The 27,984-nt window shown below is 37.3% G+C and overlaps 1 protein-coding gene across 4 annotated transcripts; it reads left to right on the plus strand.

Annotated features, from left to right (window-relative positions):
• Positions 1-224: 224 nt before the first annotated feature.
• LOC114523269 (protocadherin Fat 4-like) lies at positions 225-27,942 on the plus strand. 4 transcript variants are annotated; one of them, XM_028544138.1, is made up of 78 exons: positions 225-914; positions 3,084-3,146; positions 3,296-3,453; positions 3,534-3,590; positions 3,677-3,772; positions 3,963-4,064; positions 4,257-4,373; positions 5,040-5,180; positions 5,344-5,422; positions 5,526-5,632; positions 5,721-5,888; positions 7,672-7,809; positions 7,891-8,052; positions 8,197-8,368; positions 8,515-8,678; positions 8,779-8,913; positions 8,992-9,153; positions 9,238-9,406; positions 9,505-9,668; positions 9,753-10,037; positions 10,142-10,316; positions 10,465-10,628; positions 10,737-10,868; positions 10,990-11,148; positions 11,239-11,410; positions 11,550-11,839; positions 11,967-12,125; positions 12,251-12,419; positions 12,570-12,736; positions 12,951-13,076; positions 13,226-13,384; positions 13,516-13,687; positions 13,812-13,975; positions 14,079-14,363; positions 14,433-14,604; positions 14,695-14,858; positions 14,966-15,088; positions 15,253-15,411; positions 15,490-15,661; positions 15,730-15,893; positions 15,969-16,097; positions 16,228-16,383; positions 16,564-16,738; positions 16,854-17,017; positions 17,504-17,638; positions 17,809-17,967; positions 18,784-18,958; positions 19,049-19,191; positions 19,338-19,521; positions 19,615-19,815; positions 20,068-20,340; positions 20,508-20,750; positions 20,883-21,039; positions 21,123-21,378; positions 21,497-21,595; positions 21,700-21,840; positions 21,962-22,078; positions 22,173-22,289; positions 22,363-22,450; positions 22,585-22,712; positions 22,784-22,996; positions 23,281-23,415; positions 23,634-23,796; positions 23,927-23,991; positions 24,109-24,321; positions 24,471-24,599; positions 24,724-24,839; positions 24,973-25,229; positions 25,327-25,416; positions 25,513-25,559; positions 25,648-25,857; positions 25,992-26,065; positions 26,140-26,208; positions 26,322-26,387; positions 26,528-26,728; positions 26,894-26,977; positions 27,082-27,115; positions 27,357-27,942. In XM_028544138.1, the coding sequence occupies exons 1-78, from the start codon at positions 857-859 to the stop codon at positions 27,660-27,662; spliced, it is 11,856 nt and encodes a 3,951-aa protein (XP_028399939.1). In that variant the 5' UTR covers positions 225-856; the 3' UTR covers positions 27,663-27,942. The 4 variants fall into 4 exon arrangements, with proteins under 4 accessions (XP_028399939.1, XP_028399941.1, XP_028399940.1 ...); XM_028544140.1 differs by having other exon boundaries at positions 226-914; positions 27,378-27,942; XM_028544139.1 differs by having other exon boundaries at positions 226-914; positions 26,897-26,977.
• Positions 27,943-27,984: the final 42 nt, after the last annotated feature.

The following is a 27,984-nucleotide window of genomic DNA, read 5'->3' on the forward strand; positions in this document are numbered from 1 at the left end:
GTTCGATGTTGATGCAACAACCTGATGAGTTTTTAGCCGTGTAGCCATAGATATATGTTAGCAGCGGTTTATATATCCATCTTTTATCTTTGACTTCATGTTATATCTATTGTAGTAGCTGTCATGCCATAGTTATTGCTGAAAAAGTTCCTTGCATTTGCATCTATGTAAATGTCATGAAAAAGAGATCTCAATCGTGCTCGTTCAGTGTAGTTAGGATTCTACAATAAGCTATGCGAAGCTAAACTACCTGAAAAAGATATTCCACTTATCCGTATCATGTGAACCAGGCTATATTTGCTCTATTCTTCGAGACTTCGCTATAATCTAAGCACCTAATTTCAATATAAGGATTAATTATTATGGACAATTTAGACTGCTTCGGTTGCTATGCAGATTAGATATGAAAGTTTCGCAATTTGCATTAAAATAGGGCCGTTGGTATAAACTGTACTATTTTAATGTGCAAAGCACAGCTGGAATCCTAAATGTGACGAGCAAAGCGTGTGAGTTTTCGTTGCTTTGAGACCGGTTTAAAAATACAGCTACTCTTATTTCTATTTGATGTGAAAGTTGATCATCCTGTCACTTTGGGTGAATACTTGTCAATACATTTGGATTGTTTGTCTAAAGTATTGATTTATGATTCGCTGAAACTTAGCATCTCAGTTTCTTAAAGCATTGGTCTCAGTACAGCAAGTAAACAGCAAGGTTTCCTACAAGATATTCACACATAACGATTACGGCAAAGCTGAACGTTTTGGATGCAACAAAGTGATGTAAAGCTGAAATAACACGAAGACCAGAACTGGGTTGATTAAAATAATATTTTTGTTTTGATACGAACAATTGTGAGATGCTTTGGTACAAGATTTTCTTGTACTTGTCAGTCCTATTTCTGGCTACTACAGTCGGTATGTTTATAATATATTCCTTGTAATTATTTTGGTGTTTGCTTTGAAATGATCGTCCGTGTTAATAGCTCAGTATATATGCTTTTATTATCAGCTAAAAATTCGATAGTTTGTCCTCAGATAAACTGCAAAACAGTAGACAATTAAGGTTAGGCTCAGAGACGTCGCTGAAGAAGTTATGAGTTGTGGAAGTGGCTTTCATAATAGCGGATCAAATCATCGTGACACAGCGCTACATTAATGTTTTCAGGATTGAATCGGGAGGGTTTTCAGTGAAAAGATGTTTTTAAAGCAGCCAATGTCACATTTTTGTCAGTTCCGGCATAATTCACGGCTTATAGTCCCAGATGATTCTTCTCGTATTTATTTTTGCCGTTTCGATCAAAATCAGTGAAACAACTTCAGCTGTAGCAACGACGCATCCCGCGTTCAGTAGGAACCCTTCGCATTTTACTGACCGAATTGAAGAAGAAATAAATTTTCTTCCTATTCTAAAAATTGTCCAGAACTCACTTCGTACTTATTATACAGGATTAGAGATAATTCGCAAAACTTTATATATATATTTACTTATATACTGACTGCAGTTTTGCATATATTTATTCAAATTTACAAAACCACAGGATTAAAAAATAATCGTTTGCCAATTCCAGCCTACCAATATAGCTACCACGTTTTTCGGGAGTTATATGACAAGATTTTAACGAAGTAATCGTTTTCGTTGCTGTTTGAGAGTAAACATTTTGTCTAAGAAATATTTTAATGCAATTTAATCCCTGAAAGATTTATTATGTATCCTCTTTCCTCAGAAAAGAGCAGTTATGCTTAACAAAAACAATGATCGAAATAGTCAGTTCCCAATCGATGAGAAGAGTATTGTAGTGGGGTATTGGCTCCGTTCTTATTAACTTGTGGTCTTGCATAATATGTTATGCTCAATTGAACCCCGTTATTGTCACCCAACAGTAATTATTGCATCAAATCGATGGATGATTGTTATTCAAAATACCGTGAAATGTTGTTCTGCCTCGAAATATGCCTACTGCGCAATAATTCTTGTTTAATGACTGAGTATTTATTCTACACTAGCTGAAGATTCTGGTCGTTGCAGAAGTAACCAGAATGATGAATTTTCGCACATTATTGATTGAATATTATTTCACTAAAATATGCTGGTATTGAAGCCGACATCTCTTATAGTTTTGATCTACCTAAATATAAAGTTACTGCCAGATCAAATAATGTCAAGTTTTATCTATAGAAATAAGAAATACTGAAATTGTGGAAATTTGAATATCGTTTTTTTACAGTTCATATTATACTCTTAGTTACCGTATATTGGATTAATTTATCTGAATAAGCATGGTTTGGGTTTATTTGTGCAGTCAACTTCGCCTCTGAATTTTTGTGTTAATTATTCCCACGATAGATTCCATCTCCCTTACTGAGCCTATAATCTGATGCTGTTATCTTTACTGCCACCTGCAGACGGGCCGTGCATGTATTTATCCAGCTTACCTAGGCTTACGGCTTATTGCCTTGGTAACTAGGTACGCTGTCTTAAATTCCTCGTAAGAACGAACGTTTAGTAAGAAAGCCTGGGTGGAACTGGGTACGAGGTTGCGGAGGAGTTATTTAAACGTTTACACCCAAGTATATCTACTCATTTTAATAGTAAACTGACTTTATATGTCACACTGTCTAAAGCCAGTTCGGCTTGAGAAGTAATTATATCATTAGTTGTCCATCTCTTATCTAACACCCCCCCTTCTTGTGTTAAAATAATGCACAAAGTGCACAATTAAATGTTAAAAATTAGGGGTAAAGTACCATTATATCGCGGTTAAATTGTGATTCACTTGGAAATGTTTAACTTTCTGCTATACTTTTTCATACAACTGACATCCGGAACCAGTTGTTTCAAGTACGTTTATAAACGAGACGAAACTGAATAAGTCAGAAAAACGAAACTTGAAAGTATCAACCAAGCCATGTGTATGAACCTAGTATGCATCTAGCGCGAGAGATTTAAGTTAACTTCAGATCAACTTCAATTTAACCAGTTTGGAGTTTATAAGAGTGTATTGCATAATAGTATTTATAAAGCTTGAGAATCGTTCTTATTCAATTATGACACTTATATAAACATGCATATTTTCGTTGCTTCAGACGGTTTAGACTTCGCGGATGGAACCAAATTTTTGACTATCAAAGAAGAGCAAAACACTCAAAGTATGTGGTATTTGTCTTTGTCTTTTTAAATTACGATACAACCCTGTCCTAATTTGTTCTTCCTAAATTTTTAGTGAGGATTGTTACTACAGAATACTGAAGGAAACATAAAATAAACTAACGTGCTAACGTTTCTTATTTTCATCAAGCATGGCCAGTCGAGAATACAGACTTACCTGGCAATCTGACGTATACTTTGGAGAAAGACGACTCTGATGAAGGTGGAGATACGTATAAAAAATTTATCATTGTTCAAGATGGTCCAACTCGTGCAGAGCTCCAATTGAACTATACTTATGATTTTGAGGTAAAGGAAATGTGATTTGTTGGTCTTTATTTAGTATGTCTGGATGCGTTCTAATATTTTTCGTATTATTCACATTAAAGAAAGAAGATCCCAAAAAATCCAAAACTTTCAAGATTGTGTCTACTCCAGTCACAGGCGTAAGCGCACCACTGCACAACTGTGTTACTTTTTTCATGCAATCAAAAATTTCTAAATGTGTTCTTATTTTTTTCGCGTTTTGCAGCCAAAGGGTGAATTAAAAATATCAATTACACTTGTTGATATTAATGACCACACTCCTGAGTTCACGAACTTACCTCATACTGTGGTCGTAAGTGAGGTAAGTTCTCCCGATGAAAGATGTAGTCCATTCCAAAATTTTTCTATAGTCCTATTGAAATCCAAAGACCATGCACGTCTGTTCCTGAAATTCTTCCTGAATCGTTCAATTTAAATTTCTACACAAATGATTAACTACACGTATTTTTCATATATCTAAAAATAATTTTTACATTTTATGATTTAAATAGGTCCTTGGAGTTGGCTCAATTTTGTACAAAATAACTGCCACAGATGGTGATGGAACGGATACATATAATTACGTGGCTTTCTCGATAACTGACGGAAATATTGTACGTAAATAAATTTCGTTTTAAAATAAGCAAAATTTAACTTATTATAAAGCAAATTTCATAATAATCTTTTTTATACTGAATGCAGAGCTGCATTATTATCCACGCATGCACTGTTGCTTCAGAGAGAAACATAGATTAAACTTCATTTTTTCATGTGTGTTAAGCACATTGTATGTTTTCGACAAATAGGGAAACAAATTTGCGTTGGAACCGTTCCAATCTCAAGGATCTGTGAACTTAAAACTAAGCTCTCGTCTTGACTTTGACGAAGGACCTGAAGTTTATAACCTCACAATTAACGTAACTGTGAGTATATCTCTGGTGTATTTTTATATTAGCTTAGTATTGAATATCTCTTATTGATCCAGTGTTACTACAGGAGGAAACCTAAACTAAACTAACTTTATTTATACTGGATAACTCTATCAGTTCTAAACTGTTCTTCCTAGAGGTCCAGTAAGAATCATCTCTTATTGATCCAGTGTTACTACAGGAGGAAACCTAAACTAAACTAACTTTATTTATACTGGATAACTCTATCAGTTCTAAACTGTTCTTCCTAGAGGTCCAGTAAGAATCGTCTCTTATTGATCCAGTGTTACTACAGGAGGAAACCTAAACTAAACTAACTTTATTTATACTGGATAGCTCTATCAGTTCTAAACTGTTCTTCCTAGAGGTCCAGTAAGAATCATCTCTTATTGATCCAGTGTTACTACAGGAGGAAGCCTAAACTAAACTAACTTTATTTATACTGGATAGCTCTATCAGTTCTAAACTGTTCTCTCTAGAGCTCCAGTAAGGATCATCTCTTATTGATCCAGTGTTACTACAGGAGGAAACCTAAACTAAACTAACTTTATTTATACTGGATAACTCTATCAGTTCTAAACTGTTCTTCCTAGAGGTCCAGTAAGGATCGTCTCTTATTGATCCAGTGTTACTATGCAGGCGAATTCTTTTTTTCTCCAGGACTGGACAACAGCAATCAGCAGAGACGAGGCGAGATCAACTCTTTCATATCTGATAATCAACGTTACGGACGTAGACGACCTACCCGCAATCTTTACCCAAAATGTGTATGAAAAAACTATTTCAGAGAATTTAGCAACGGCAAGTTTCTCATCTCTCACAACGAAATAACGCTGTCCCTTAGTGACTATGAGATCATTCCCCCAACACAAAAGATATAGAACTGATCACCTCATGTGGTAAAATAATCCAAGATCCATCGTTAAAGGTTAAGTATTGACACTGAGTCGTTTTATTTTCAAAGGGTTCCTTTGTAATAAAAGTCACTGCTGTTGACAAAGATAAAACGATGAAAGGGGTGGTCAAGTATGGTTTAGTGGAAGGTACAAATACGGTTCAATTTATATAATATTTTGGATAAATTATTGCTATTCCTAGAACGACATTGTGTTTAAGAAACCTTTTCTTTGTATCAAATTATACCAGAAACAAATCCAGGTGGTATGTTTGCTATTGATGAAACAACGGGGAATATCACGCTGGTTGGTAGCCTGAATCGCAAGACTCAATCTTTCTATGCTTTGTTAGTTTCGGTGAGTTCATACTCGTACTTTCGAGATAGGACCGTCATGTTTGAGGTAATCTTTTTCCGAGACTAAGACAACTATTGTTATTTTCCAGGCTAACTCGACGTACCATGATCCTATGCATGCTCAAGTATTGATCCTCATAGAAGACGCTAATGTTCACTCACCGAATTTCACGGCTAACGTTTACACGGCTGAGGTTTCTGAGAATGCGGTGAAGGACACTCTTGTGCTTGTGGTGCAAGCGAACGACTTTGACGAGGTATGTTGTGCGCACGCCCAAATCAACCATCCATCTGCATGGTGATGTATGCTTCATGTTCAAACTATCTTACTTTCGCCAGAGGTTTAATACAATGCTGTCTCGCAATTCGATTGTTTTGAGGGATTTCGGAAGTGTAAAGTTATTGTGGTTAATAAATCACGTGCGATTTTATGCCAAATATTAGCAAAACGTATTGTGCGGCTGCTTGAAAAAAAGATCGGTTACTATAATTGTAATATTCTATCTGTAGTAAATGCACTTATTGTAAACACTTTTTGTCAAAATGATTATTTAACATGGATGGAGAAGAAGGTATTCAAATGGTTGCCATCATTATCACCTCATTCGTTCTTACGCATTCACCTCACAGTCCTAACATTACATATCCGGTGAGTAATTATCTGATCTTCATTATACTACTACTAATGTTAATGATGCACGAGCTACCGTAGCTATAAACTATATTTAATGTAAATTTCAATGCAATGTTTAACTGATAATCTATGTATAGCTGCTCGAGTTAAACTTTAAATAAATGGTTGCAGTTTCTTATATTAAAAATGTACAGTTAAATCTAGTCGTATTTTCGTGAAACTGTAATTTTTTTTAAATTTTTAATCTGACAGTTGTACTAGACGCAATATTGGAAATCTGTTTATGTGGTTGAAAGTCATCAAGTTTGTTCAATTTAAACTCTCAAGTAAAAACTTTTTAACAGTCATTCATTGATTTAATGAATTTACGATTAATATTTACGTTGAACTTTTAAGTAATAACAAAATAATTAAACGACCAATCAGTTAATTAAAGTTTTATTAATTAGCCAAACGAACCTAGCCATTAAAACAACTGCATTTTGTTGTTTCAGATGGAATGTCACCAATGAGGATTACGTATTTTGGACTAGCAAGATTATATTTGAGACTTTATAAGGTGGGATCGGTTGTCCCTGGAGATGAAGAGTTTCAGAAAGGAATCATTTAAAATAAAAAAAAACTATTCTAAACTTTAAACAAATGAAAATTATCAATGTTAATGATTAAAACTAAGAAAGTTATTTAAATTAAACAAGAAATTCAGTCACGAAGTAAACTTAAAAAATTTAGCTAAAAATAAACGTAAATAAATCTAAATTATTTATTATATTTAAAATTATTTTACTGCTGTTATAAATGTGTGAGGAATTGGTAATAATTGAAGAGAAATGTATTAAAGTCAATCTAGGGGTGTGAATAAAATGAACAAACAATAAACAAACAAACAAGATAAAGTAAATTAATTGTGAATTAAATGAAAAAATAATAAGAAAAAAAGTAATTTTAAGCAATGGAAATATATTGTTAGACGATCTGTTGATTTTGATCTTGCGCTAGTAACATTCACTGTTGGAATCGTATATTTGAATTTACTAACGTAGTTAAGTTCGCCGGAATAACTTCATAAGTGGAAGCAGATGTTTAAGTGTCTACAGGTTGTGTAACCATGGGTTTCGTTATTCAAAGTAGACATTTTTCGTTATTCAAATCGCATTTCTCCATCGTTCCTCTCACTCATAATTTCCTCTTTGACCATTTGATACAACTAGCATCGACTAACCTTCATTTTTTTCCAGTTAATTTACTAATATCATTCACCGTAAAAAGTTGTTTCATTTTTTCATAACTGTTGAAACCATCATCATTTTCACCAAGATATTCCCACCAGTCAGCAACGGCTCCTTCAATTGTTTTTTCATGCAAGAAACTCGCATTCCCTGGGCTAAAATGCTTTCTTATCACAGGGCACGAACGCAGAAGTCAGCTACTCTATTGAAGGTGATGAGGCAACAGCATTTTACGTCACTACTGTCAACCATCTAGGCTATATTTTTGTCAATGCCTCGTTAGATTATGACGCGAAAAAGATCTACAATTTTACCGTAAGTAGCCTGAATCAATCGAAGGAAATAATGTTGGTAGACTTCATTGTCTAATTTGTTTTTGTTTCTTAATTTTTCCAGGTCAGAGCGACAGAGATTCACACAGTTGAAAAATTCAATGATTCTGCGACTATTATTGTCGAAGTAACTGAGGTCTTAGCCAACGAAAACAACCCGAAATTCAATGAATCAAGTTATTCAGTGAACGTCACTGAAAACAGTTTACCAGGAAGAGTGATACAGGTTCGTATGATCGATGATTGAGAACTAATCATGCATGTCTGTCAATAATCAGTCATTAGTCTAACGGCATTGCATTTCGTACCAGCCTTGAAGTATCTCAGCCTGTTTTTCTTTACCAAACCTATTGCTAAATCTTTTTTGCAGGTGGCAGCCACAGACGCAGACGAAGCTAACTTCGGTAGCATAACGTACTCTATTATTGATGGATCTCAGGGCATGTTTACGATTGATAACCAAACTGGATGGATCAATACAACCTCACAACTGAACAGAGAGGATAGAGATAATTATATCTTGATTGTTCGAGCTACAGATGGTAAGATACTTTTAGTCGATCCTTACTGAACCTCTAGGAAAACAAGTTTATAGGTTTCCTCCTGTAGAAACATGCTCCCTACTGGACTTTAGGAAAAAAAGGTAAAGCTATCAAGTATAAATACAAAAGGTTTTTTTTATTTTCAGGTGAGATATTCGCGAGACATACAGATGTACTAGTCATAATCACTGTTCTGGATACCAACGATCATACACCAACATTTCTGGCTGGTTCCTACACTGGATATGTTGTGGAGAATAGTAATATTGGGGACACCATCTTGGCAGTTGAAGCCAGAGATCTTGACGAGGTAATTGAAAGACTTTGATGTCGATGGTGCAGCGCTGCTCCACCATATAATAGTGCTTCGTTTCATCTCATCGGAAATTGATTTATTTTCTCTTCCTTAGGGAACAAACGCTGTGTTTGATTTTTCTCTGGTTGGTGCGGATGGAAAATTTTCCGTCGTCAGTGATGGAAACCTGGGTTATATAACCGTTAATGGAAGCCTGGATTTTGAGATGAATAAAAACTTCACATTCTTGGTAAGATGCAAAACGTATTACGCAAAATTGTATCTCTATTTCCCATGCAATCATGCACACTATTGAAACATATTTTAGGTTATTGCCAAAGAAACGTCGACGTCTGAAAAAAGAGAGAATAATGTTTCCGTCACTATATCCCTGATTGATGTAAATGATAACAGTCCAGTCTTCTCACCAGTAACTGGCTACAGTGTAGAAGTCGCAGAGAATAGCGCAAATGGGACTTCAGTGTTGAACGTGAGAAATTTACTTATATTTGTTATGCATTGTATACCAGGCGGTCAGTCTACTATATCAAGTCAGTTTGTTCCTCTTGCATAGGTGAGTGCATCTGATCTTGACAGTGGTGCGTACGGGCAGATAACGTTCAGTCTCATCACTACATCTGTGCCATTCAGTGTTGACCAGAACACTGGAGAGATCCTGATTGCTGGCAGCTTAGATCGAGAGGCAAAAGATTATTATGATCTCACGATTGAAGCTAAAGACGGTATGTTTCCTTTAACTCAGCATCTGAGAAGTTTGCACTGCTTTCATTGTTTTCCTGTTCCTATATACAAGATATCTACTTCTTCCTTGTTCTTTCAGGTGGCCAACCATCGCTGTCAAACTACGTGCATGTTATCGTGAATATAACAGATGTCAACGATGAAGCTCCAATGTTTCTCCAATCAAGCTACACAATTAACATCGACGAAAATACGAAAATAGGTTCAAATATCCTCACTGCGACTGCTACGGATAACGATCATGTACGGTCTTAACGTTGAGTTTGGTTAATTATCTGACGAATGTGGAGAATAATTTGACGAGTTGTATAATGATTTTCTTCATAGGGAACAAACTCGAAGCTTCTCTACTACATCGAAGGAGGGAATGGTTTATTCAAAGTTGACTCAAATGGAATGATTTCAGTGAACGGATCTCTGGACTACGAAACAAATACTTCGCTTTCATTCACTCTCTTTGCTCAAGAAAGTTCGACCTCCGAGAAATGGAAAGCGAATTGTACAATCAATGTCGTTTTGAGTGATGTGAATGAGTACGATCCAAAATTTACCAAGGATAGCTACTATGCTTTGATTGAAGAAAATAAACCAGCCGGCTCAGAAATAGTGAAGGTGCAGTTGTGATTACTTCAGGATTTTAGATTCGTTTAATTTGTGATCAAAACATGTTGATCACAATCTCTCGCCGACTTTAAATCTGGAGTTTCATTCTTCAGGTGAAAGCCAGCGACCAAGACGGATATTTCAGGACCATATCGTACACAATCCTTTCCGGAAATGACGACGGATATTTTACCATCAATCATACTTCCGGAGATGTTACCACAACTGGACCTGTAGATAAAGAGACAACGGATGATAACTTCGTGCTAAAAATCCAAGCTTCTGATAGTGAGTATTGTTGCATATGTTGATGCCTTCATGGACTATACCTCATGTCATCACCATCTCAGGGGTTGTACTCTGGTTGAAGTAAAGAGATCAGGACCCCATTCAACCGTTTTAAATATCTAAATGAGTTTCATTCATCCATTTTTAGATGGAAATCCAAATCGGACAACAGAGACCTTTCTTGTGATAGAGATTCTTGATAGCAACGATCATTCACCAATTTTCACCAAATCATGGTACAACACCACGATACCAGAAAACTTGCCTCTTGGTACTATTTTGTTGACTGTCAAAGCTACAGACCTTGACACGGTACTGACTCAAATTATCTTGCATTAATCCGTTTCAGTAATAAAGATGACGAGACTGGCTTTAACTTTGTTTGTAAACAACTTGAGTGCATGTTGCTTTTATTTTCAGAATGCAACAAATGCTGTGTTAAGATATTTTGTGTCCAACTCTGATGGGAAGTTCGATGTTCATCCTTCAACTGGACAGGTCTACGTCAATGCAACTCTTGACTACGAATCAAAATCGACTTATATGTTTACGGTGAGAAGCTTTCAACCTTATTTTACTGGAGAAGCTTCCTTTTGCCAGTCCAAAAACTTCTACTTGCCACTAACATATCTCGACTGTTATCTTGATAGAACTGCCATGATTATATTTACAGATATTCGCTGAAGAATCTCAGACACAAATGATGCAGCAACACAATGCCACTGTTCACATAACATTGACAGATACCAATGAATTTGATCCTGTTTTTACAAACAGCAGTTTCTCTGGGAATACTAGCGAAGACTCGGTCGTTGGAGCATCAGTTGTTCAGGTAGAGATCGGTTGTGATTGGCAAGGTCAATTTTACTTGTTGATACATCGATCACATTTTCAAAGCTGATAGTTCATCATATCTTTCCAGATTGTAGCCTCGGACCAGGATGGATATTTTAATCAAATTACTTACAGTATTGTTCCCGGGGACGACAGCAGTAGTTTCACAATCAACAGTACAACTGGTATCATAACTACTGCTGCACAACTGGACTACGAAAAACAGAACAAGTTTATTTTGACAGTACGTGCTAAAGATAGTAAGTGATTACCAGTCTTGTTGTCAAAGACTGATGAAGACTGTTCAGTTATGCTTTCCTCCAATGCTGACATTGAACTGATGCAGCCAGTCAGGTAAGAATCCAATTTCTGACAATTTATTTATCTTTCAAACTGAAGATGGCAGCCCCGGACGAACATCCGAGGTAACTGTAGTCATCGACGTTCTGGACGCTAACGATAACCAGCCAGTATTCTCCCAGAGCGATTACAACAGCACAATACCAGAGAACGTTCCCGTTGGTACGACTGTTCTGACGGTGGAAGCCGAGGAAAAAGACAGTGGCGCTAATGCTGAATTTAAGTATCATATCATTGGTGGAGATAACAAGTTTGAGATCACGGATGACGGAGTGATCTTTACAAAAGCCTTGTTGGATTTTGAGACCAAAACCTGGTATCAGTTTCTGGTGAGTACAGGTTAGAAATGGTTGGGAAAGCGTTGTTTGGTAATCAGTACATCTCAGCTTCGATCAGCGTAATTGTTGATGTAAATCCTGTAACAAAGTTACACTGATTAAAACGTTGTTATTTCAGGTTGTGGCCAACGAGACAAACTCTGTGCAAGGAGCAAAACCAAACGCAACAGTGACGGTTGTTCTACAAGATGTCAACGAATTCAACCCTGTCTTTAGTCAAGCACAGTACACAGCCAATGTTTCAGAAAACAGTCCAGTCTGGACCTCTGTAATTAAGGTAAACTCGGTAGACGGTAGACCCTGACTCCCTCATCGCTATTGGTCGTGGATTACTCCAATCTTTGCTGCATAGTCCGAGCAGTTAAAAACAACAAAGGTCTTTATCGTTTCTTTCCATTGCAGGTTTCTGCTACTGATTCAGACGGTTACTACAATCAAACTACATACAGCATTATCTCTGGTGGTAACGGAAAGTTTGAGATAAACTCCACGACGGGAGAAATCACAACAAATTCAACGCTAGATCGTGAAACAGAGTCTCAGTTCATATTAACGGTCAGAGCACAAGATAGTAAGTAGATTTTAGAAGAAATTGATAATAAACAAATAGTGAATGTTATGAAGGACAATCTGGTTAAGGAGGGCAACTATAGTCATGCTAACTGTTAGTCAAGGGGAAAGTAATCTGAAGGTAATCTTAAACATCATTTTTCAAAACCAGACGGAGAAAATCCAGCTCGTACAGCAGAGGTCGTGGTGGTGATTACTGTTCTTGATATTAGCGATCATGGTCCAAAATTTCTTCAAAAATCGTACAATGCTTCAATATTTGAAAACGTGGATAAAGGCACAACAATTTTGACTGTTGAAGCGACAGATAGTGATCTGGTAAGTTTGACATATTTAAACATAGTTTTCAGTTTTTCTTGAATGAGCCGTAACAGCAAATAATGATCAAGCTTTGGAATAAGTTCAATACAATTGGTAATATATTTACCAGGTTTCACAATATTCACCATGACATGCACCATACTATTCACCTTATTCATATTCATCCTGTTATTCACCAGTTTGATCTCCATATTCCCATGTTAAAACCTAGGGATCAAACGCAGTCATAGCATATTCCATTGTTGGTGGTGATGGTAAATTTCGCGTTGATGCAAGTGGGAATATAATATCGAACTGCACTTTTGACTATGAGACAAAGATGACATACGAGTTCCAGGTTTGTCCCAATGTTAATCCACCTGATCCAATGCTAATTCACATAATCTAATGTTAATCCACATGACCCACTGGATTTTGTCCAACAAAACATCGACCCATCTTCGTAGTGACAAATGTCGTAATTTTGTAATCACTTTCTCATTACAGATTGTTGCGAATGAAGCTCAAACTGCGACAGGTTACACTGACACTAGTAACGTGACAGTTGTTATCCAAGACGTCAACGAATTCAATCCAAAATTTCTAAAGCCGAGCTACACAGCTTTGGTGAATGAATCAAGCTCAGTGGGAACTCACGTTGTCAAGGTTAGAATTCAATTAATCGAGTGTCCATTACAAAGGGCGTGGTCGTCAAATTAATGTCCCATTCCTGAAACTCTAAGAAGCTGATTTCATTGGAACGTGACTTGAATGGTTCCGTTTTTCTTGTGTTTCAGGTAACTGCAACAGATGATGATGGTTCTGAAAACGTAATAAGATACAGTATAATACAAGGAAATGTTGATAACTTGTTTGCCATAAACAGTTCAACTGGTTGGATTCAAACTGCCGACGTTTTGGATGGTTCAAATGTGGATCAGTATACTTTGACAGTCAGAGCCGAAGACAGTAAGATATTTTATTTAGCTGCTGTTAATAGATTGAAGCTGGCTGTAAAGTCTAAGGATATAAATGTTGCTAGACACTTGCCTTTCGTAGATCAAACATTGATTTTTTAATTTTTATTCGCTAGGTGGAGATTCTCCTCGTACTGCTGAGATACTGGTGATCATAACCATCAGTGAGAAGATGAGGAATGCATCGTTTTTACTTCAGGAAGTGTATAACGTCACAGTACTTGAAAATGCCTTGGATGATTCTGTTGTCGTTAAATTGAATTTGAGATACAGCTATGATGTAAGCTTTTCCTTCATTGTGATGTTGTCCCGTCAGTTTAGCTCGACCAATTGTCGACCATGCAAGTTAGAGAGGATAACTCCTGTTGTATTTCCTCCCCTAGGATGTAGTTTCAGCATTCAGTTTTTCAATTGCTGGTGGTGACGGTTATTTCGATGTGAACCAGAAAGGGGAAGTGAGGGTCGCTAATGCCTTAGACTATGAGAGCAAGATGTTTTATACCTTCACCATCATTGTAACCGAGATTCAACCGGCGAGTGGTTTAGTGGCTAATGCCACAATCAACGTCAAAGTGGAAGATGTGAATGAGTTTAATCCTCAGTTTGAACAAAACCTTTACCGTGCTAATGTCAGTGAAGATGCGTCTCTTGAAACGCACGTCACAAAGGTTAGTTATATTTTACACGTATTTTATTCACTCTGAAACAACAGACCGATGAATTTCTTTTTCTCCAAGGTGTTTGCAAATGATAGTGATGGTGACTACAATGTAATCACGTACGCCATCATAAATGGAAACCATGACAACAGCTTCATTATAAATAGCACAACTGGAGCGATTACGACCGCAAAGCCACTGGATAGAGAAACTCAATCTCAGTTTGTTTTGACAGTGAGAGCTTCTGACAGTAAGTTTGGTATTAGAATCATCTTCAATCTTCAACCCTCAGACATGCACAGACAATAATATTAACAGTTGACTAACTTGTACAATTTAGATGGTCCGTCTGCAAGGACGTCTGAAGTAGTGGTAATTGTGGATGTTCTGGAAATAAGCGAACATCCTCCAGTGTTCCTCATGTCCAACTATACAGGAGTCGTTTATGAGAATTCAGCTGTTGGTACCATAGTCTTGGTTGTGGGAACGAGAGACCGCGATACGGTAACTTTTTGACACTTCGAGTGAATCAATATGAATGTCCTGGATCAGGCTAGAGCTTTAGATCATCGTAGAATCAGTTGATTTATTTTTACCTTTGTATCATTTAGACATCTTCAGGTGTTGTTTATTCTCTCGTTGGAGCTAATGGCAGATTTGCTGTGAACTCAGAGGGAATAATTTATGTGAATGGCTCCTTGGATTATGAGTCGGATGAAAGATTTACTTTTCTGGTGAGATTTAGTTATGTAGTGTCCTTCCAATGATATGATAGATTTGAACCACTCTCTGTTTCTACATGTGAAGTTATTATCATGCGTCAGCATATCGTGAGAAGTTGAGAACTGTTTCCTCAAAGAACTAAACGAATTCAAAAACTATTTCTCATCACCTGCAGGTTGTTGCTGAGGAGGAAGCTCCATATTCGCATCTTCGTCATAATGCCACAGTAACTGTGAATCTGAAGGATGTGAATGAATATAATCCAGTCTTCAATCAAACTGTTTACAGCTCGAGCGTCAAAGAAAATGATGTATTTGGGATACCTGTGCTTAGAGTAAGGAACAGTCCACGGGAATAACTCATGTCTACCAAGCTCACCAATCATTATACTAGCAAATCATATTTTTTGTAGGTTTTTGCCACAGATAACGATAGAAACATTAATGTATTGAAATACAGCATCATCAGTGGCAATGATCAAGGGAACTTCTCTATAAACAGTTCTACTGGGGAAATAACCGTAGCGAAGACGCTCGATAGAGAGTCAGCAAATCAAATCATTTTAACAGTTAGAGCTGAAGACAGTAAGTAGAAATAAACTGACACTTTCTATCGTGACGTATGCCTAAAGAAATAAAATTGTCTTGTTAAGATGGTTTACCACCAAGGACATCTGAAGTGACAGTGGTTATTGGAATTATTGATACCAATGATCTTGGACCAAAATTCCTGGTTCCCCAGTACAACGCAACTGTCTCAGAAGATGCAAACGTAGGGACACACGTTGTCGTAGTTCAAGGTGTTGATATGGACGCGGTAAGGTCTTCGTTCAAACATTGTGTTTCTTACCCTATTGTCTCATTTTCTAATTCTCTCGAATCTTATTTCAAGACTCCTGATATGCTGGGATATGAACTGGTTGGCGTGGATGCTTTTAAAGTAATGACTCAATATGGACTTGGGTTCATTGTCGTGAATCAGGATCTCGACTACGAACAGACAAAATCCTACAACTTTATGGTGAGTTGAATATTGTTGAGGCGTTTAAATAGTTGTTGCAGAGATGATGAAGAATACTGTGGTGTATGTGTTGAACAATATTTAGTCAAAGATGGCCAACAAAAGAGGAAATTTTACTTTTTATTTCCAGGTTTACGCTGTGGAAAAAACTCCTGAAAAGCGAAACACTTCATGTTGGGTGAAAGTTTCTGTTATTGATGCTAACGACAATCATCCTGTGTTTGTTAATTCTTCGTACAGCGCTGAGGTTTTGGAGCAGACAGCTGTTGGGACCACTGTTTTAAATGTATGAAAACCGTATTTTACTGCTTACCATATCATTATATATCTCACCATATCGTACAACTCATACCATGCTATACCATACTCTGTCTAAATACTGCATTAGTATCATATCGTACCATAGTGAAGCACTATGCACCTTACTGAATAATAATGAACAGAGGTCATTTTCAACCTTACTCAGGTGAGCGCCACAGATGCAGACAGTGAAATATTTGGTCCCATAAACTATGCCATTATTGACGGAAACATTTTGGGACATTTCAACATTGACAACACAACTGGCAGAATATTCACTTCTGGTGTCTTAGATCGTGAAAATCATCCACAATATTTCTTGGTAGTTGAAGCCAGGGACAGTAAGTAAACCAGAAATGTTGTAGATTGTTTATTGGTAATCGTGATATGCTGAATGGTAATCGCAGCTAAACTCTTTAGTTCCATTCCTCTGAACACTGAACAAATTATTTTTAGATGGTTCCCCAGCTTTGACTGAAACAGTTACAGTGAGCATAACAGTCTTGGATAGCAATGATGTCAGACCGCAATTCATTGCGGCACCATATTCTGCCTCAGTTCCCGAAAACAGCGCGGTCAATACAAGCATATTGACTGTACAGGCAGTCGACATGGACAAGGTTGTACAATTGAGTCCAAAATGTTTTAAACTTAATTGAGCTATAATACGCAAGTTATATGCACAAGATGGCATTTTAACATAAAGAATTCCCCCCAAGGTCTTTACAAGTCCAGTGTTATTACAATGTAGGTCTCTCGCCCCTTATTTGCTAAATGAATTACATCATAATCTAGTTGTAATTAATTATCATGGTTCTCTATGATTATTAGGTATCGATGCAATAACATCATTTCAAGATTATGAATAGAAAAACTGGCGCGTTGCCTTATCACTTAATAATTCTAGTAAATAGATCAGACAAAAAAATGCAACGTATTTTCCTAAATAAATTTACAAGAAGGCTTTCCTTGGAAACGTTAATCAAGGAAAGCCTTGTTGTGTTGCGCGGATGGATGGTTGAATCGTTGTATTGTAAATATTAAAAACAGATATCATCAAAAGTGTGAGTTTCGTTAGTTTTGAGCTTCTAAACTTTGCAATTTAGGGCCAAAATGGTGAGATTAGTTACGAACTGGTTGGTGCAGATGGTTTATTTCGAATAGAACAAGACGGTGATTTTGGGTCCATCAAGGTTGCAGGAGATTTGGATTATGAACGAAATAAAACATTCACCTTTTATGTAAGTATCATAGTTCAGTCATACACAATAAGGAACCTGTAAAACAATTTTCATGTAAATTATGACGACCTTTGTCTGTGCTCGTGAAGTGGGACTCAAAGCGTCTTCTCTTGTCATCTTCGACGTCCAGAGAACCGAAGAATTTTAATGGTGATACTTTATTTTTTAAGGTTGTGGCGAAAGAGACACAAACGTCAGAGAAAAGAGAGACAAATACGACAGTTGTTATTACAATCTTAGACGTGAATGATAATCCTCCTGTGTTTAAAAAAAGTGTCTATGAAGCTAGTGTTGGAGAGTTTGCAACTTCTCCTCATCCTGTTGGGACTGTAAGTGGATACATCACCATTTAGATCACCATCCTATCATGATCACCATCTAATCATGATCACCATCCTGTTATGATCACCATCCTATCATGATCACCATCCTATCATGATCACCATCCTGTTATGATCACCATCCTATCATGATCACCATCCAATCATGATCACCATCCTGTTATGATCACCATCCTATCATGATCACCAACCTATCATGATCACCATCCTATCATGATCACCATCCTATCATGATCACCATCCTATCATGATCACCATCCTATCATTATCACCATCCTATCATGATCACCATCCTATCATGATCACCATCCTATCATGATCACCATACTATCATGATCACCATCCTATCATGATCACCATCCTATCATGATCACCATCCAATCATGATCATCATCCTGTTATGATCACCATCCTATCATGATCACCATCCTATCATGATCACCATCCTATCATGATCACCATCCTATCATGATCACCATCCTATCATGATCACCATCCTATCATGATCACCATCCTATCATGATCACCATCCTATCATGATCACCATCCTATCATGATCACCATCCAATCATGATCACCATCCTGTAATGATCACCATCCTATCATGATCACCATCCTATCATGATCACCATCCAATCATGATCACCAACCTATCATGATCACCATCCAATCATGATCACCAACCTATCATGATCACCATCCTATCATGATCACCAACCTATCATGATCATCATCCTATCATGATCACCATCCAATCATGATAACCAACCTATCATGCTCATTTTTCAACATTTTACACGCCAGGTTTCTGCAACAGATGAAGATTCTGGAGAATTTGGTGAGATCACGTACATGATCATCCATGATGATGACAATGGTAACTTTACAATCAATAACAAAACTGGTGAAGTCCTAACAGGCGCCATATTGAATCGTGAAGTGAAAGATCGTTATGTTCTCACCATTCAAGCACTTGATGGTAATAAACTGCCTTTTTTACGGTGGAAATATATAACTCAATTCTAAATATCTAAAATGCGCCGAGTATGAATGATTTTTGTCTTTTAAGGTGGCTCTCCTCCACGAAAAGCAGTGACCACCATGATAGTAAGAGTTACTGATCAGAATGAACAACCTCCATACTTTGAAAATACTCCATATAAGACAAATATTGTAGAGAATAAAGAATACGACAACTCCGTAATTTACCAGGTAATGCGAGTTTAAGCCAATTATTTACAAATCGTTCTTCAGGACATCTAGTAAAGATCATCTCTTATCAACCTAGTTTTTTCTACTCTATATTGGCATGTTCCGATGGAGAGTTCTTATGGATACTTTCCCCATCATTTTAACAGGTGGAAGCAACTGATTTAGACCTGATGCCCGTCACGTACAAGCTCGAGTCCCACCCAAATTTCAGCATCGATGCAACATCTGGCATCATTAGCGCTACTGGAAACTTTGATCGGGAAAAACAGTCAGTCTTCAACTTGACGGTAACAGCCATTGACCAGGGTGGCTTGAACGTCTCTGAACATTGTGAGCAATATTCCTTAACATATCCGTTATTACCTGCGCTGACAACGTGAATATTAGCGCCTGGTGATAATTGATTATGATTACTTCATCTAGTTATAATATCAGTTGAAGACACTAACGACAATTACCCACAATTCCTGGACACTCCCTACATGACAATCATTCCTGACAATACCAGCGTTGGAGTTGAAATTCTGAAGGTGAAGGCAATTGACTTGGACGAGGCTCATAATGCTGAAATAATCTTCTCTCTCCTAAACGCTGAAGGAAAGTTCACCATCAATCAAACAACAGGTGGGTCATATTTCTTTGATCCGGGTTTAAACCTCAATATCCATCTTTATACTGTATGTATATTACCCTGAGGGATGTATTAACATACAAAGACTGTTGTGAAGTTATGCTAAGTTTCCTTGTCAAGTCGTTCAAATTTTAGTTTAATTCGATCCATAAGAAGCCAGCAAAGCGCACGTTCAAACTTCATTCGAAGCTCTGATTTGTTGACTTTCTTTGTTTTTTCACATTACACAATCTGGATTTTTACAGGTATGATTTCAGTTTCGGGTAAATTGGACAGCCAAGAGAAACGGCTGTACACACTTAAAGTGATTGCAACAGACCGCGGAATACCACAAGCAAAGATTAACTCCACAACCGTGACAGTCAATCTCACAGATTACAGCAATCATCCACCAGAGTTTACAAACGTTGCGTGGGTTGGAACGATCTCAGAGGGAGCAGGACCGAGTTTTGTTCTGAATGTTCAAGCCAAGGATCCTGATTCTGGAATTCTAGGAAAAATAGAATATACTATCATCGGTAGGCAGAAATTGTATGATACTTGACATAATGAAACTCAGTCACAATTCAGCAATGAATGATCAGTATAACTTGATATCAAATTTCACCTGAGATGCTTAGTAACAATTGTTTTTATGTCAAAACGTCACCTAAGACTCAATAGTTATAACTTTTTATTATTTAAGATGGGAATACGAACAATTCCTTCACAATCAACGCCACTGGAGCGATACTTTCAACAGGAACTTTAGATTATGAAAATGACACACAGAAGACATTTGATTTGACTGTCATGGTGGAGGATAAAGGAGGTCTAAAAGATACAACCCAAGTCCGAATCACTGTTCTTGATGTAAATGATAATCCTCCAAAGATTATAAACTTGCCTGCACCTGCTGAGCTTAATATAAGCGATAATCTACCACAAGGCAAGTTAAGTGTCAGTGATGTAAAGGTTAATGTGTAGACAACTCTGGTGAAGACGGTGAACATCTTGTTGGATATGGTGATACATGTTGCCAGGAGATTAACTTGAAATTATCCTGTTTTCTTTATATTAGGTACCTTGCTCTACGTCTTGCAAGGACAAGATCTTGACTCGGGGAAAAATGGAGAGTTTGAATTCTTCGGAGCAGCTGTTCCTGATAATCTTACAATAGATCGGAACATTGGACTAATCATGGCTAAAAGAAAATTGGAAAGCACCAGCTCGTCCAGGTTGGTGACCAGACGGACTTTACCTACACAAATACACATCCACTTTTAGCAAACAAAAAAGCTAATCAATTTATTTTTCCCAGCATTTTGTTTACCGGGTATGTGAGAGACAAAGGAACCCCAAGCCAATCCAGTGCAAATTATACGATCAAATTTAACATAATACCCGATCCAATCTCGGCACCATTCTTCCTGTCATCAACACTCACTGAGATAAAAGTGTTTGAAAACGCTTCGATTGGTGACGTCATTTTAAAAGTCAACGCATCCGCAACCCCTGATAACTTCACAATCCTGTTTGAGTTACCGACCAGCGGTAACTTCAAAATTGACAGTCAGGTTCGTAGTGGATTCGCTTCAATAAGCTTGTTATTAAAGACACTGCACTATTTGAAGAGTTTCAAGGGAAAACGTTTACAAAATCATTGGACTAAATTGTTGGATGATTCTTTTGTAGGGTTTCATATCTGTGGCTCGGGAACTGGACCGTGAAACGCTGGATGGATATAGTCTTTTAGTGATGGCTTCAAAAGATGGGACGCAAGCAATAGGATACGTAAGTACACAGTTTTTATTGCAACTAGACTTACTAAACTCACGTGAAATACTCAAACAAATGTGTACTCGATATGATGAATTCTTCTTGTTTCAATACTCCAGGTTTCTATCACGGTCGTCGACGTGAATGATGAGAAACCAGAGTTTCAGTTTGGTACATACAAAGGACAAATTAAAGAAAATTCACCACCTGGGAGTTCTGTGATTGAAGTGAAAGCTGTTGATAAAGACGAGCAGGATGTGGTATGATGATTTTATGAATGGCATGCAGTTTGGGCAAGAAAATAGAATAGCACAAGCCAAAGAGTTGCATGAAGAATGCATGGAAATGCTTCATAAGGCTTCAATTCTGTTTCTCATCTAGATCTCGTACACCATCATGGCCGGCAACACGGATGATGTGTTCAATATATCGAGCTCTGGTGAAATACTGATCGCAAAACAACCAGATCATGAAACTACAGCATTCTTTAATCTAACGGTTTGTAAATTGTTCGTCGCGTTTTTAGATTTGCCAGACGGTGTCGAAACACTGAATATTTTGATTTTCATCAATATCGATTACTTCTTTCCAGGTTGTTGCAAGTGATGGTGTGAACTCAGGAATAACGTTCGTTGAAATTACAATCTTAGATATCAATGATAACTCTCCTGTGTTTGCGAATTCGTCGTACAGTCTTAGCTTGCCTGAGGTAAGAAGAAAAGCAAAAAGAAAAGTCGGGTTGTGTCTGAACTTCCTGCCATTTCATGTTTTCCTTCATATAGGATACACCAGGCGGAGCTTCTGTTTTACAAGTATCCGCAAGAGATGATGACGATGGTGACGATGGTATTATTGTATACTCTATTTCAGGTAAACCAGCAGTTTTAACCACAATCAATTTCTCTGTCGCGAACCTGTAACTTTTTCTTATTCCCGAGGTAAAATATACTACATTTGTAAATACATTTATAGATATTTTACAAGATATAGCATTTCTTCTTCAGGTGGTGACGGGAGATTTGCAATTGACTCGCTTACTGGAGTCATATCTACAACGGACAAGTTTCTCGATTTTGAATCAACGACTCAATATGCACTGAATGTTTCTGCCACAGATCGTGGAGGACTCAAGGTAGGAAGATACTCTTTGAAGGGATAATTCTTAGATATTTCTTGATCCATATTTTCTCTTTTCCTTCACAGGCATCCGTCCTTGTTATTATAAACATAACGGATTCAAACGACCACACTCCAGAATTTTCTAGTCCATCGTACAACGTCACTATTGCAGAAAACTATTTCGGAGCTTTGACTTCTCTTCATTTGAATGCGAGTGATCTTGACTCGGGTAGAAATAGTAAATTGACGTATTCTATTGTGGATGGCCCATCATTCTTTACCATCAACCCAAAGACGGTAGGTCACTACTCTTTGGTGGTGCTTTGCTACCTATAGTGATTCAGTTTAGGTTTCCTCCTGTAGTAACACTGGATAAATAAGAGATCATCCTTACTGGACCTCTAGGAAGAACAGTTTAGAACTGATAGAGCTATCCAGTATAAATAAAGTTAGTTTAGTTTAGGTTTCATCCTGTAGTAACACTGGATCAATAAGATATGATCCTTACTGGACCTCTAGGAAGATCAGTTCAGAATTGACGGAACTATGTTCTCATTTTTCCCTATATCAATGCGGTTTAGGGAGAGCTAAATGCTTCTGTTCCAGTGGATCGCGATGCTTCTGGGACACCCAATGATAAATATTGCCGTGGTGTGTTCTTTCTGACTATTCAAGTCTCAGATAACGGCACAACTAAACTAACTGATACTGCTAAGGTATGAAATACAATGTTCTTTCTTTGGTAGTCGCTTGTGCAGTGGTTAATACGTGAATTTTTAGTTTTATCGGCTGAGATTTGGTTCTTGATATTTGTAGTTTTGTACAGTTGTGGTTGGATCAGGCGCGTGGGGGAAGAATATCCCCAGTTTAAGAAATTTCACGAAATTCCAATCATCTTTGCAGATTATTTACAGTCATAAAATTCTATTTACAGGTGACCGTGCTTGTAACAGATGTCAACGACAATGCTCCGAGCTTTTCACGAACATCGTACGAAGTTGAAATATCAGTTGTCGATATTGGAAACATTTTTCGTATCATGGCGAGTGATTCCGATTGCGATGTGAATAACAAAATTGAATATTCCTTTACCTCAGGTATGAAACATCATAGTAGGAATAAGCTCGGTTTAAATAACCAGGCTATTCTTGGCATTTCTTGCTGTAAAAGAAGTGTAATTACCCTTCAACTGTAGTACATTATCGTTCATATTTTCCATCTTCATAGATAATGGCAGCAGTTTGTTTCAAGTCAACACAACAACTGGGAATATCACTGTAATCAAGCCACTGGTGAGAATACATTTGCTCTGAAGTTCTTCCATGGACCACACCCTTTTCAAGTATCAGATGGTCCGTCCCTGGGTTAGGTTCGTTCAACGCCCTTTCTAACCTTGCGTTTTCTCCTAGAATGGTAGCCAAGGTGTATACTTCCTGAATGTGACTGCTACAAACGCACTTGCTTCTCCAAAGTTACGAAGCAGCGTGCTGGTCACTATTACCGTACTTGAAAACAGAAACTATGCTCCAGTATTCGATAAAGATCAGTATTCATTCAATGTCTCTGAGGGTGCTGAGATTGGAGTTACAATTGGCAGTGTCTCAGCTTCGGATCTCAACAAGGTACTTACCTCAAGGCTGAGAGTGTATATCACTCCATATCCTCTGATCATTACTTTCCCCAGTCTTCATATGGCATTTCCAATACCATTGATGGCAATCATCTTTCCCATTGTCCACCTCCTCATCTTCTATTGTTTTCGCTTCTCTAGGGCAAAGACGGAGTATTTATTTACTCAATAGAAAACCCAGGATATGCCATACCATTTGACATTGACCCTACAAGTGGCGTGATCACTCTAGTGAGAAAACTGGACCGAGAGACTCATAAAAACTATACGGTACTCGTTACAGTCTTTACTTTCAACCATCTTCTGTCTATTGCGACAACGATAAAACTGTTCGAAATAAAATAATTTGAGCATTTTGTACTAAATCCAAGTCATCTTGTATTCGTTTATTTAGCTTGTCGTGGTAGCTCAGGATTTTGGTGACCCAGTATTACGTGATACAACTCTTGTGTTTATTTCTCTGGACGATATTAACGATGAAATTCCGAAATTTGAGCAAGATGAACAGAAGTATGGGGTCAAAAATACGATGATCTGCTTACGTTTGCTCCCTGAAAGTTTAGATTGAACATGAATGATATAAAATGATATAAAATGTAATGATTTAAAACCTCTAAAACGATCCATATTCTTTATTATTCAGGTTCAGTGTGGCTGAGAATATTACAGTGGGGTCACTGGTGGGTAAAGTCACAGCCATTGATGAAGATGCTGATATGTATGGTGAACCAATATATATTATACACAGTGGTAACGAAGCCGGTCATTTCCGAATTGATAACTCCACTGGAAATATATATCTTGTGAAAAGTTTAGATCGAGAAGTAATCCATATTTTTGAACTCATAATTTACGCGTATAACCACGGAAGCAGTATCGCAAGAAGACGGCGAGACACAGGTTTGTTGGAGGTTTCCCTATACTAGCCAGGTATATCTCTAAGACATCGAAACTAAACTGTTCTATCAGTTCCAAATTGTTCCTATATCTTACTAAGGTGTTAACTATGATGTGCTGAAGGTGGTGATTGAGGTCACTGATATCAATGATAACCCGCCTGAGTTTACTCTCACGAACTATATTGCAGGTTGGAAAACTCAAATATCTTTTGATTTTGTTGTAAAAAAAGACAAGCAAGGGTCTAGGGATAAATGTTATATTCATGATATTTATTTCTTCACAGGATTCAAGATCTCTGATCCACCAGGAACCAATGTTACAAAAATCCAAGTAAGTTCTTTGTAAATGATGCACAAACCACGATAGCTTATTACCTTGTTTTTCATACAAACTAATTGCATGTCTTTCTTTTCTGCAGGCAACTGATAAGGATGAAGGTTCAAACTCAAACATAATTTACTCCATCAAGTCAGGAAACGATGCTGGTGCCTTCGCTATTGATCCAGCCACTGGTCTCATCTCTACGACGGAAAACATAACTCAGCTTGAGGAAGTGTTTAAAGTCATTTTGACAGTTGTGGCTCAAGATTCAGCCGATCAGGGAACGCCTAAAGAGGCAACTGTAACGGTATGTAAAATGATTGTTTGGTTTTAAGAAAATACAATGAAGTAGACTAAGTCAGTTTCACACCGAATAGTCAATTTCAGTCAATGAACCACCGTCGAATTATATGTTTGTTTATGCTTGTTGAATGAATATAGATTTATCAAATTCCCGAAAGAGATCCTCTGGAACTTAAAGTCAGCAGTGATCTGGACGAAGATGCTATAAGAGAGTAAGTTCTGCTAAACTATTATTGAGAAATGTCACTTCTTTAAGTAACAAAACTCCAATTCATCTGTACAACAGGCTTTTGAGGAACATCACTGGACCTGATTATGATATCATTATACAAGAAATTAATACTGGTGGCCCTCTGTAAGTTTCGTGGCTTATTTTGGCACAAATATTTCAAGACTATTGCAGTTACTTTTCGAACTCTGAAGAAAAGCAGGCGCTTTGTTTTTGAACTCAATATATTTCTTTTGCAGGTCAACCGTAAAATATTATGTTATCAAAAAGGATGGCGATTTCTTGACAGAACAGGAAATGAGAAAGTATGTTTATGTTTATCGAAGTTTAGATGAATGTTTGTAAAACGTATACATGGGAGGATGGATAAAGCAACGTTATTGTCAGCAAAAGTTTCAAAAAGATTATATAGGATTGAAGTACGCTTGTCTTCGTTATATTCTAGTCTGATAATTGCTTACTGTGAGGTGAATGAAGAGATTTGCGAACGTTGGGGTATTAATCTTGAATTTCAAAACGGAAACACAAGTGCTTTGCTTGGAGAAGATGACATCACTATTCTTGAAGCGTGTTTGATTACTCTGGGTGTCATTGTGGGTATTGGTGGTCTTCTGGGGATATTCTTGCTGTGTTGTCTACGGCGCAGGTCAGTGAATGGAAGATGATGTAAAAAAGCATTAGTTGAGTTTTTAATAGTGTGAATTGTCTAAGAATGTAAATTTGAAAGTGAAGCATCTTTTCACTGAAAGAATAGAAGCTTTAACACGTTTAAAGATCTCGTTCAACTGTTGAAGTTCATATTTTGTTTTAGCAGAAAGCGCTACATGCCTGTTTACGAGTCAACTGGTTACATCATGTCATCGAAAGCAGTTTCATTTGATGAAAGACCCCACATGTAAGTGCCGCGACAGGGCTGCTCTGTCTCTCTGAAACTAGATGAATGTTCTCTGTATCTAGTCGCCACGCCCTAAACATGTGACTTTATCTTTTTCTTCGTAGTTATCAACCTAACATTGGGGATGAAGCTAATAGAGTGAGTACACGCGTCTCTGAAGAAAGTTTACAATCGCAATTTTTAATATGATTTTCGATATTTTTTCTCCCATTGTGTTTTGTTAAATTTCTGCTTAATATCATAGAACTTAGGTACTCTGTTAGTCTGTTACCCAAGAAGTGTAGTCTAAGGGTGGTGTGATGTCAACAGGGGTGGCAAAGCTGATTAGGACTGAATATTTTTCTCAATCATCTGGTGTTTGACATCTAACTTACTGCAGGTATCTACCTTCTCGGCACAGGAGTCCCAAGAAGTTGAAATTCACATGGACGAGGAAGGAAGCTCCTTGGATTCTGCTGAAGAAATGCGTCCTGGCTCATGTAGTTCAGCTGAAATAGAGAAAGAAGAGGCAATAGCCAAAGTTCAAGCCTACATGAATCAAGCATTGATGGACGACGACGATTCTGACACGGACAGTTCCGAAGATGAAAATGGAGAAACCTCGGCTACTCCTCGGGTTGATGGTGATTCCAGTACTGGTTCTACTGAACCTCTTGTTCATTCGTATACAATAACTAACTTATAATAATTTTCATTAAAGTTTTTGTTTTATAGCCTAAGTTTTTCAACATAATTAAACCACGAATAACATGCGAAGCAAGAGTTATATATCCAAGTATTGATAATTAATATAAATAATTTATTACCTAAACAATTCCTTTATTTTTCCATGATTAATAACAGGTAACCTTATGATTCAAACAGCAGGATTTTTTGCTTGCATGCAGAAAGCGGAAAACGTACGATAATATAATATGGTATTAATTGTGATGTAGTTAAGACAAACCTCAAGTATTAAATCTTTGTGAAACTTTCTTTTAATCACCTTGTCTTGGGCTTGCTTTATA

This window comes from Dendronephthya gigantea, unplaced genomic scaffold, assembly GCF_004324835.1.
Source record: "Dendronephthya gigantea isolate DGI-Jeju-01 unplaced genomic scaffold, DenGig_1.0 000026F, whole genome shotgun sequence".
Taxonomy (NCBI): domain Eukaryota; kingdom Metazoa; phylum Cnidaria; class Anthozoa; order Malacalcyonacea; family Nephtheidae; genus Dendronephthya; species Dendronephthya gigantea.